The following is a 12293-nucleotide window of genomic DNA, read 5'->3' on the forward strand; positions in this document are numbered from 1 at the left end:
GAGCCCTTCGTGGCGCTTTGATCCGCATGTGTTACGGAGCACTGGGCTTTTTTTTTTTTTTTTCCCCAAAAAAAAAAAGAAGCAGGAAGCGAAGAAGGCTTTTTTTAGTCGGGACTTGGGCTGGTTTTATGAGGAAATAGGAACTGAATTAGTCAATACAGACCACCTCTGTTGAAACCGCTGGGTTTCCAGCGGACTTTCAGCTGCGAGGCCGCAGTGGCTTTAAATGTCCTTTTGTGGCTACGGGCAGCAGGTGAAAATCATTTGTGATGTGCCAGGGGACGGCGGTGGCTGGGGCAGGGAGCGTGTCCTCGGAGCTGAAGCCCTGCAGCACGCTCCTGCAAGCCTCAGCACCCTCAGCTTTCCCTAACACGGCCACGGAGGCGGCCCCTGCTGAGGAGTCAGTGTGGTTGGGAGCAGTGTGGGTGCTCAGATCTCGTGCTCACCAAGAGCAAGCGGTCCCAAATCAGTCTCGGGGGCTTTCTGCCTTGTGTACACCAGCCCCTGCAACCCCTGTGCAGGACGGGGTGCAGGGCTTACACTGAAGCTGCAGGGGATGGGAATGGGTTACAAGCGGCCCTTGTTTAAGCACTGCAGCTGTAACACTCACTGGTTATTTCTGCTCGTGGCTCGTACAGGCTCAAGCAGTCCACCTACTACAACTATCCTAACAGGATGCATGCAGTTGGGAAATTCTGGTAACAGGAGTTTGAGTTATGGTCTAAACAAGGCGGCTTCTTCAGAAACTTGTCCTGTCTTGCTTTGCAGGATTCAAAGTGTCAAGAGTGTAGCCGTGTCCAATAGTTTGTGTTTCTTCTGGTGAACAGTTCTCTCACCTTCACCACCAAATTGCATTCACCTGCTGATTGCGCTCATTCCTCCAAGCTCTGCTCCTCGAAGCCTCTCTCTGCTTGTTGGGCAGTTGAGCAGTACCTGGAGGTTAGCGTAGGGTTTTGGGGCTTCCACTAATCCTGAGCCCAGCACTGGAGACCACCAGATTCCTCTGCCCAGCTGCTCGCAGAAGACAGCATTTCTGTGTTTCCACAGTGCTGAGCTGGAGGTTTAATTGACCTTAACAGCTGCAGTAAAAAAGCCCGAGGATGTCTCATTTTGTAGCAGGTATATGGGTGAAATGCTGTAGATAGACAACTTAAATCCACTACGAAAAGGAACTACTTCTGTAATATGCCGAAGGTCTAAGTAGCTTTAAAAGCACTTTTTAGTTGTTGTGGACATCTGTTTACAATCCAAAGCACTCCAGTGTGAAACAAAGCCATGAATATTCTTGCAAACCTCAGGTGAGAGCAAATAACGATGCACCACACTTAACTCAGCCATTGCAAGCCCGTGTTCCACTCCCTGCTGTCAGAGTTACAGGGACCCATCACCACATGTTTCCCAGAGGACAGCTTCTTTGAATGGCTTAATTTAAAAAGAAAAAGAAAAAAAACACACAGGTTTCAAATCATCTTTATCTCTGTCTCTCTCCCGTCCCTGTAGGTGGGAAAAGAAACGCTTTCTCAACTTGCAAAGCAAAGGCGGCGACACCAGGACCCCTGCTGGAGATGGAAGCTTGTTAAACCCTAGGTGTGTCCTTCATCCACACAGACCACCCCCAAGGAGTCTGTCTAGGATGTCATTCACCCTGATGTCACTGCTAGAGACACTGAATCATAAAGACAATCACTGCCAAAATCCTTCACTATCACAAGGTCCAGCCCCGATAGAAATAGAGCAAGCGAGCTCCTGGGTCAAGCAGAGCAGCTTTTGTCTCCACTCCACCTCTGCCTTGCACTCTTAAGCCCTCGTCTCATCCGTGTCCATGTCGAGTCAGCAAACAAAGTCGCATGGCTGTCTCTGCCTGCTTCAGCCAACAGGGTCACCTAGACCACAGCTGCCCCATACAGCACGTCGAGGAACGGAGTCTGCCTGGACCAGGACGACACGCTCAAAACTTCTTTTTATTTAATGGTGCGACAGGATCAATTTCGGTTTTAGCTTTTTTAAGAAACTTGAATGCTTTTGTATTTTAACTTTTAGTTTGTAATTTCCTTGGTGTATATTTTACTAGGTATGAGCTTTTAAACAAGTGTCAAAAATCTGAACTACTTTTTAAATAAAAGGGTTTTTTCTTTTTTGTTTTTTTTTTTTTTTTTTTTGTTTTTTTTCCTGCCAGAGGAAAAGCCTGTATGGAAAAAAAAAAAAAGGTGGCTTTTTTGTTAAACTATTTGTAACAAATAGTGGCCTCTCAGTCTATATAGTACGGTGTCATATAGAACTAAATAAATGTAACAACAGTCAGCTGGTCAGTAGACACGTCAGTCTTGCATCACCTACTCTGTAAACATAAGCAATACATCCAGCAAATCTGACTGCAGTGAGTTCTCCTTCTCACCCATTCCCCTTCTCCTTGTAAAAAGCCCAGCACTTGAATTATTACTTCAATTGTTCTGTATTTGTATCTGTTTTTGTTAGCCTGTTAGTGGGATTTTATGCCAGTTGTTGAAATGAGCATTGATGTACCCATTTTTTAAAATAGTAAGGCACAGCCTTTGCCAAAAATACTGTCAACCAATTTTATTTTTTTTTTTTGTCATTCCAGTTTGAGTTAATGTGCTGAGCATTTGTTTTTTAATAAAAGCTTTGTAATAAAACTAAAGTCAATTGTCTGGCTTCAGAAAAAAAAAAACAAAAACTACTCACACTTGAGGGAGCTGAATCCCTAGAAAGTAGCTGCGAGCCCCCAAAGGTGCAGGCACCTCGAAGGCTGCAGGCTTTTGGCTGAGGGGCCCCTTGGAGGAAACGCAGTGCGTTTGGCTGCTTGCTCACCTGAAGCCGAGTCAATTTGGAAGACGTGGAACTTTTTTCTTCCTAAAGGGAGCAGAAATCTTTTGTTTTCATCCCAGGAGAGAGGAATCAGCAGGCCCAGTGCTCCCTTACGCTTCTCAGATAGAACTGGCCCATCAGGCAGCAGCAGGCGCTGCGGCTGCTCCCTCTACTTTCAGTTTCCTACTGAAATCTCATGGGTTTTAAGCCCGTGATCGATTCCCTTCCTTCTGGATGCCATCCATGCCCACATAAGGAGCAGGAGCCTCCACTTGCGTTTCTTATGGCCCTATAAATTCTCCAGCAATCAGGGACTGGAGCCAGCTGCACGATCAGCTGCTGAGGGCCCGGTTTCACGCTGCCAGACCCAGAGCAGCAGCAGCACAGCCTGCCTGCTGCTGGTGGTGCCCGCGAGGCAAGCAGCTCCTCTGCACTCTCCAAACCCGAAAGCACAAGCGTTTGAGTCTGTCCAGCCCCAAACCCTACCAGCGACTGCACTGCTACCTTTCCCCTTTTGTTCAGGGACTGGTGTTTCACAGCTCTGACAAACAGATACAGCTGACTTCTACTAAAGGACTTCAGGTGGGGGAAAAGGAAAAAAAGCCACTGTAGCCATGGGTAAATTATTGCAATGGCTTGTGAGCACCACTGCAAAAGAAACGTCACGGACTGTGAACTGAATGAGCATACCTTGTGTCTTGAGCCGTGTGTGGCGTGGGACTGGCCTGAGTCAAGCTCAAGCCACCAGAAGTGGCACAGGTGTGTCAGTCCCGAAAGAAGCTCCGTGCTTAGGCTGCTCGCAGCTGACCCTGAAACTCTGTTGCATAAGAAGAAATTTCATAATTAAAGATGTTGTATCACAGCTTCCTTCCAAACCAGCGCGCACCGCACACAAACGCAATTGTAAGAATGCGGCCGGCCTGTCAGTCCCTGCCATGTTTATTTCTAGCAACTGGTGATTACTTAAAAAAAAATAAATCTAAAAAGTGACCCAGCAAAGGAATGCTTTCAGCCAGCAGGAGGAAAGCCCTCTCAAAGAGCAGCAGCCACATGCTGGAGTTTTGCAAGACCTGGCTTTATTTCCGTTCTTGTCAGGTAGCCCAGCTTTTGCTGGAAACCTGCTTGGGTTTTGTTTCGAGGGCTGTTTTTGTGACCTTTTAGAAAATAAATAAATAAACAAATAAGTAAATAAAGGGGGAAAAGCAAACGCTTCAGTGCAGGAATTGTTTTAAATCAGGGATTACTGCAGCGAGGTCTGTAGATGACATGCTCCAAAGACAGCAGTCCTCTTTGAAAACACAGCTACTTTCGCTGTTTGGAACTTATTTTTTTTTTTATTTTTTTTTTTAAGGCTGTTTAAAAAGCCACTTACCCATTTTAGGGAAAAAAAAAAGAAAAAAAAAAGAGTTCCCAATAGAATCCCAATAGAAGCATTAGCCTTAGGTAGCAAGGTATCCCAGCACACTCTGTAGACTTGCCTGTCCCAGGGTTGAGAGGTCCTTCAGCAGTAATAGCGAAGGGGAAAAAGAATTCGGGAGCTAAAAATAACACCTCTGCTGTTCCCGTGCAATGAGCAAGCGCCATGTGTTGGACTCGTTCACAGATCAAAGACCTTTCACGTAAGAGCAGCTGTGGAAAAGGTTAACTGATAGACAAGGCTTCGGATGCTGCCCCGAGAGCACCTGCGAGAGGCCGATGCCGCTGTCCTGGAACAGGCTCTGTGGGTCGGGTCAGGGTCTGCTCCTGCCCTGCTGTACCAAAATCCAACAGCCCCGAGCCCTCCCTGTGCTGCAGCACAAGGCACACGAGCTGGTAAAGACAGCCCAGTGCTGATGGTGTCAGACTGGCAGCAAAACCAGGCCTAAACCCTTGAAGGACTGAGTAAGTTACTCCAGGCGAGACCCAAACCCGACAGCTGAATCCCTGAGGAGCAATTTGGCATTTCACCATTTCTCTCTTGGGTGCCTACGGAGACAAAACCCACTCGTTTTGCACAGAAAACACCTTTAAGGATTTAAACGTTCCTGTCGAATGGCCAACCTAACTCTACAAATGCTTCTGTAGAGGTGGCTATACGCCCAGTCTCTGTGCCATGCACTGCATGCCTGGCACACCCCAAAAAGCTCTGCACAGATCCCAGTACAGGTTCTGTGCTCATAAACACAGAAGATGCCCTGCTAGCTGGGGAACACGCGTCCCCTCCTCTCCTCACTGAAGAAAACAGCAAAGGGGAAAGACCCAGAAGAGGGCAGCAGGGCCAGAATTATTTATGGCCAACCCCACCGGATGAGGTGGCTCCTCGGGCTCCTGGATCATAGAATCATAGAATCATAGAATCATAGAATATCCTGAGTTGGAAGGGACCCTTAAGGATCATCAAGTCCAACTCTCGACACCGCACAGGTCTACCCAAAAGTTCAGACCATGTGCCTAAGTTCACAGTCCAATCTCTTCTTAAATTCAGACAGGCTCGGTGCAGTGACCACTTCCCTGGGGAGCCTGTTCCAGTGTGCAACCACCCTCTCTGTGAAGAACCCCCTCCTGACGTCCAGCCTAAATTTCCCCTGCCTCAGCTTAACCCCGTTCCCGCGGGTCCTGTCACTAGTGTTAATGGAGAAAAGGTCTCCTGCCTCTTGACAACCCCTTACGAGGAAGTTGTAGACTGCGATGAGGTCTCCCCTCAGCCTCCTCTTCTCCAGGCTGAACAGGCCCAGTGACCTCAGCCGTTCCTCGTACGTCTTCCCCTCAAGGCCTTTCACCATCTTCGTAGCCCTTTCACCATCTTCGTAGCCCTTTCAGAACCCTTCAGAACCCGTGGACCAGAGCCATTTCCCCTTTGTTATATAAAAGAACAATGCCCCGGGCTAACTTCGGCTTCTTACACAGCAAGTGATGACAGATAATAGAGAATTATCTGCTGCTACAGCTCCTGCTTGGCACTAATAAATAGCAGAGGCAGTAGGTTAGTTAGCTAACCTGGCTGGTTAGGGGAATCTCAGTGAGTGTGGGAGCTGGAGGATTGTTCGAGGCTGTACGAGAGCAGAATCCAGAGCATCAGCCATCTGCACGCCTCCGAGAGCTCTGCAGCACACGAGGCTTTGAAGCAAGCAGCCCCTGGTTTTTGATGCCTCCCCCTCTGATCCACGCAGCAGCTAATTGCGCTAAAGCAAGAGAGGCAGAAAATGAGGGACACTGCGGGGACGGGGAAGTGCCCAGCAGCCCCTCTAATCACATAATTGCAGTTTGCTCCCTGGCACTCACAGGGGGGGCAAGGGGTCAGGCAGCCTCCCCTCCAGCCAACTGCACAGCGCCGAGAAGAAGATTACGAGGGGAAGCAGCAGCTCCACAAACAGATCGGCAGCAGGCCGCCAGCTCTGAGCGCATCCCTCCTCGGTCAGGTCGGTGGCACAACTGCTGGGCTAACGAGGGAGGTGGCCAGAAGAAGAGCAGCTCTAAGAGGGAAACTGTAAGCAGACATCCTGAGAGGAAGCCAGCAAGCTAGAAAGTGCACGCTCATTTCTCTACGTGACAGGCCAGGAAGAGAGTCTCTGCATCCAAGTACGCATTTACGCCGTGAGTCTCCTCGCAGATACAAAAATCATTTTTAGAAAGAAAGAAAGAGCCTGCAGCCCCAGTAACGGAGATGTATCTGCCACAAATATGGGAAGTGAACATCTTAAGCAGCAGCTTTCAGCCAGGTCAAAGAAAGAACTAAAATTCTGCTCTCCATCCTCCCAGGTAAATACTCCTACCTTGACTCCACGGGCTTTAGATGCCATCTTCTCTCTGGCTCCTCCTGCAGCAACCGTAACTTCACTGAGCCACAGAAACGAGGAGGAGATAACAGCCACTGCTTACCTGACCTGGGATGCTAAGGTTTTCTTACTTTACGAGCTGTAAAACATAGTATGATAAACTCACTGGTCCTGCTTCAAGGAAACCCACCATACCCAAACAGGTGACAGGTTTGTTCGTCCCTCTCAGCTTTGGAATACCAAGGTGAGGTGCTGGGTAACAAAAGAGGAGACAGCGTGCGCCAGAGCATGACAGTGGCTACAATGCTTGATTTATACAAAGTTTCAAAGCCCGAGATAGACAAAATTCTTAAAATCTAGTTGCTTCTTTTGCTACCATGAAATATGTTTCCTTATTTTCTCCTCCTGTGACACCTGTTTTGTTTTGCCATGAGTAAAATCACCAGGGGTAACTTCTTCCTCTCCCCCGCAATCCTAAATGACACAGGTAGTAATTGTATTTGCAAACAAACCGCGCCTGAGGAATCACAGACTGCCCACTGCTTTCTTCAGGCCTGTAGGAAACCTGCTAGCTCAAACTCTACCCAACTTTTTAGCACAACGTCCTGAAAGAATTCGTAGTGAAAACATCTTAACCCAAGGTCCCTCAGCAGAGTTAACAATCAGTGTTTGCAGTCACCGTATGAAAGTTCAGATTTTGTAAGGCACATTTTGACATATGGCTTAAAAGTTTCCATTTGTGTGAGCCTGGTGTAACTGCATGACTCAGAGCTAACACCACTCACACCACTCAGTTAACCACTAAGGTTTCTCATTCTGCCTGTGCTGGTACTCTCAGGCAGTTACTCTGTGATTTTTTTTATTTTTTTTTTAAGTGTAAATTTGCTGAAATTACTTACTGAAATAGAACGGCAAATAGATTTCTCAATATCCAAGCACTTGATTCTCTCTTTCTTCTGGTCCACTCCATTTCCCTCCTGCTCTAGGGTTTCTCTATCCTCCCACTTTTCTCTCACCTTTTGCTCTGCTCCTGCCCTACCTTCACGGGGACTTCTCTGCTGACAGAACACACCGCTGAGTGCTTCTTCCACTGGGAAGCAGTCTTTCCTTTCCAGTGACCTGACGCTCTGTTTCCTATGAGCATAAAGAGATAGACCTGTGCTAAATTTGAAGTCCAACACCTATTCTATATCTTCATCCAGTCCAGTTTGGAAATAAATACCATTTGATGACAGAATAGGTAAAAATGCTATTTTCTTTTCAAGTCAGTTTAAGAAAAAACTCCTTGCATATCTGTTCCTCAAATTCATTCTAGGAATGGCACTCCCTCAGCTCACAGATACGTTGTGAGGATCAGATATGATTATATATAACTATATAAACTGCAGATGGATTGCAGAAGAATTACAGAGTATCATAAATGAGATGCATTAAAGAGGTAGTTATAACTGCTACCACACACTTACATAAACATGGAATATATTAATCACCCTGCATTCAAAGAATTCTTCAGATCACCCAACTTCAACAGCTGTCTTGCTAGATTAACCTGCCATCGTTTTTGTTTGGGAGTTACCTCACTTTTAGAGGCAATGGTGACAACTCAGGGAACGGTAAGAGAACAGAGTAAGACTAGGGGAAATACTGAAATCCACAGCCATAATGCATTTTCTGTTGTAGCATTACTCTTCCATGAACCCAGGGAAATGTGAAGAGACATACTTTGGTTGCGGGTTGTAACTAAGCAGAAGTAACATCCAGCAGAAAAGAAGAATGGGATAAATGTACCATAAGTGACTGCTACCTGTTACTACTATGACTGCTGAACACGAAAGACCAGGCAGCACATTTTCACCTGCACCTTTACTGTATTAATACAATTTTTGGTAGGCACTACTGCCAGTACTTGGCTAATTTGTCTAATTTATAGATGTGACAAATCTTAAACAGGACAGGAAAACTCACAAAGATCTTTGGACCGTACACAGTTGGGGCTGACTGACATCCTTGTTAATTCACACCTTGAAATCAGTTCTAGCTAAAGGTATCTAAAATCCTTTACCAAATGCCAGATTTCCAGCTGCCCTGTCAAAGTTCAAATTTTGTTACCTCTTTCTCTACCCGTCAGCAGATCCAGCAGCATCTCCAGAATAGCTTCCTCCCCTGCACAAAAGTTAGCTGCCACTGAAGAAAAGCTCTGTCCTTTGCCAAAAAGCACTGAACCTGCAGGTGAAGATCATGTCTATCCATGTCCAAAGGAAGGCTAATAAGATGGTAAAGAGTCCAGAGGACAAGATGTGTGAGGAGCGGCTGAGGGCCCTGGGTTTGCTCAGCCCCCAGCAGAGCAGGCCGAGGGGAGGCCTCATGGCGGCCTGCAGCTCCCTCATGAGGGGAGCGGAGGGGCAGGCGCTGAGCTCTGCTCTCTGGGGACAGCGACAGGACCCAAGGGAACGGCATGGAGCTGGGACAGGGGAGGGTCAGGCTGGGGGTTAGGGAAAGGCTCTGCACCCAGAGGTGGTCGGGCACTGGGACAGGCTGCCCAGAGCAGTGGTCACAGCACCGAGCCTGATGGAGTTCAAGGAGTGTTTGGCCAAAGCTCTCAGACACACGGTCTGATTTTGGGGTGGTCCTGTGTGGGGCCAGGAGTTGGACCTGTTGATCCTTCTGGGTCCCCTCCAACTCAGTATATTCTGTGATTCTCTATTTCTCACTATTTACCATTACTCTTCCCTTCCACCACCATGCTACTTCAAAGGCCACATGCCAATAAGCTAAACAATTTTTTTTTCAGCTACAAATCTGTCAAATAATTTCGTGGAGCGTAACACCGGTCTTGAGGTAAACTACACATTCAAATTTTTATTCTAAGACAACTGAACCTCCTTACAAATTTAGATCCAAGTAACAATACTGGCTTCAGTTCATAGATTTGCCAGTTCAGTGTCAACTTAGGCAACAATAGCTTTTAGCCTTAGCCAAAAATAAAACGCAATGTCTCTAAGAAAGACAAACACTTCCTCCTCAGTCCCAATTAATGTTTTTGTTTAAAAAAAATAAATTAGAAAAAAAAAAAAAAAAAAAAAAAAAAGGAGATGGTATCAGGAAAACCACTTCTGTGAAATTAACAGCATCTTTTTCCCCACTCTCGTTATTATCTCTCATTTTTAAAAGGAAATTTTACCACTTTAAAAAACCTCACCTCTAGTGCTGAAGGAATTAACTTCGGTATCTTGTCTCCTAAAGTAAGCTGTTTAAATGCTTATCACAGATCTCTCTTCACAGACACTGCCATTTCCCCAAAAGCACCCAGACTGTGATTCAGAACCAACAGCCTCATGCAAATCAGCTCTCAATGAGGCATCTACCCCTTTGTAGCTTACTTTACCACACTCTTTCTTCAAATAATACCTACACAAACTTTTTTAGGCACTTAAAACATTATTTGTGTGCTTAACTTTCGCTGCTTTCCCTCTGATGCTTCATAATAGCATCCTGAACTTAATCCATTAGGAGTAGTGACAACCCTTTGGCTCAAAAGAAAGTGAAGAAATCAGGAGGAAGTATTTTTTCTGACTGTTAGATGCAAGTTCTGATTGCTACTGTCTGAAATTATTAATTAGCAGCCTGAGAGGAGTTCTGTTCCTGTAACTGACTCTGTTCAAGAAAGTAGATAAGCAGCAAACAGAGGAGGAAAAGGCTGAAAATTGCTGGTTTCTTTTACATTCTCTCAACAACTAGGGCAGGGGTGGGGTGGGCAAACATCGTAGAAATCCACGCCAGTTCTAGTATTCCACATTCTTTTGAGGATTAAGATCAAGATTTAAATAAAACCAAGACCCCCAAAATCAGACTCTTAAATAAATACTTCTTGAAGTTCTGAGAGGCATTTCAGTGCTCAAAAGAAAAATCACTGGAAACTGGATGCCTCACCTGCTTAGACAGTCTCGAAAACATCGCTGGGCTTCCAACTGACACAAAAGGCTTTCAGAAATCTCACCCTAAATTGCAAAGAAAAAAACCCTGCAACATCAGCTGCAAGGAACCCATTAGTCCTCCTGTTATCTTCAGAGAAATGCATGTCAGAAACACTCTACCTTTTACAAGCTCTTTAGAGAAAGCCAACAATTAGAAAGGCCTGTGAAATACAGGTGCAGTATATCTTACACCTGCTTATGTTTGCGGCTTTGTAGGATTCAGAACAGCAGGTCACAAAGTTAATGTAAAGTAGTTGAAGATTCAGAGTAGAAGCAAGTGTTTCCAGTGGCTGGAGTGCTTCAATCCAGCTCAGGGCATCGCTGCATGGGGAGGAGGAGTCAGGGAGCAGAGCACTCCCTTCCTCAGGTCGCAGATCCTTACGTTACTTGCACAGACCCTGCCAGCAGCACAGCAGACAAATCTCAGTCTGAGCTCAATCAGGAACCCACTTATTGTAAATGTGTGGTTTCACCAATTTCTGTTGCACAAACATTTAATAGATTTATTTGAGGATGCAAGAATAATTAAGCAAAAAAAAAAAAGAGGGGGGGTTTACTTGGTGCTAATTCGCCACATGCAAATTCCAGCTGTTTACTGGGGACCTACCACCAAGCATACACATCTTCCCACAGCTCATCGGAAAGCCTCTTGCTGGTGAAAGTGGTTAATCCACAAGATTTTTGTTGCCGAAGCCAAGACTCCAAATGGGGGGTTTAGGTTACTAATGACAAAAAATTTTGCATTCTTTAACTAGCAAATACTGTAAGGGTTTGTGCATTTACAGAAAACCACCCTAGAAGTGGTTGCTGGCAGGAAAACGGGACCAGAATAGCAGAAGCTGTTACCAGGCAGGACAGAGATGCACCAAACAAAGCAGCAGTGAACAACAGGCTCGGAAAAAATCCTGTTATCTGGCAGCCTGAAACAGCCAAAGTAAGCGACAAGTTCCTTAGTGCCCGCCAAGCAAAAGCCTCATGCTAAAATATCCTCCTGTGCCCTGGCCAACCTACAGCATCTGACCAAGGCTGGAAACAAAACCTGGCATCATGCCTCATTTTGATGCCTTGTGCAAAAAGGCACCCACACAGCCAAAGAAATGGCTCCTTTAATAACTAGGTTTTTTTTTTTTTGTATTGTTCCTACCCCAGAAGCAACCAAAAAAAAAAAAAAAAAAATCCAGCCTGCTTCCACAGCTTTATGGTGCTGGCTTCTGTGCAAAGAATGCATTGCTGGGAGTTACTTGCAATCTACGGAAAATAAAACAGAAAACCTCTAACAGAGTAAAACAGAAGCAGAAACTGAACAAGTGCAAAGCTGCTCTGTGGGCATAAAAACCTAAATCTGATTAATATAATACCAGGAACAACCCCAGACCTCATTACATACCGCCCTGAGATTCTGTGAACACGTACGTTTAATTTCATACTCTGCATAGCACTGCATTCATAAATGGGGAAATATGGTGGGTAAGAAAATGGTACATAAAAGGGAATTTCAGTTTTATCAGGAACTTTTGAGAATATCATAAAAATCAACAGAGATCTTTCAAATCAACAGAGATCTTTCTACAAATCATCTTTGATGATTTTTTTAAATTACCAGATTGTGCCTCTGCTTAACCCTTCTCTAACAAAATTCAGCAGAAGGCTAAATGCCACTTCCCTCTGGCTATGAGCAACAGGAAAAGCTACAGAAGAACACACAACAGAAGAGATCTCGCTCTCAAAAGCGCTCACA

General features: G+C 45.6%; 1 protein-coding gene across 4 annotated transcripts in view; it reads left to right on the forward strand.

Moving 5' to 3' along the window:
- LEF1 (lymphoid enhancer binding factor 1) overlaps positions 1-2097 on the forward strand; it is a 56421-nt gene extending 54324 nt beyond the window's left edge. For 2 of the 4 annotated variants that reach the window (XM_032187485.1, XM_032187487.1), the window contains one exon: positions 1501-2097. In XM_032187485.1, the coding sequence (XP_032043376.1) occupies positions 1501-1580 (80 nt within the window). In that variant the 3' untranslated portion in view covers positions 1581-2097. The remainder of the gene's footprint in view (positions 1-1500) is intronic. The other 2 variants (XM_032187486.1, XM_032187488.1) reach the window with 1 other exon arrangement.
- Positions 2098-12293: the final 10196 nt, after the last annotated feature.

Source organism: Aythya fuligula, chromosome 4, assembly GCF_009819795.1.
Source record: "Aythya fuligula isolate bAytFul2 chromosome 4, bAytFul2.pri, whole genome shotgun sequence".
NCBI lineage: Eukaryota > Metazoa > Chordata > Aves > Anseriformes > Anatidae > Aythya > Aythya fuligula.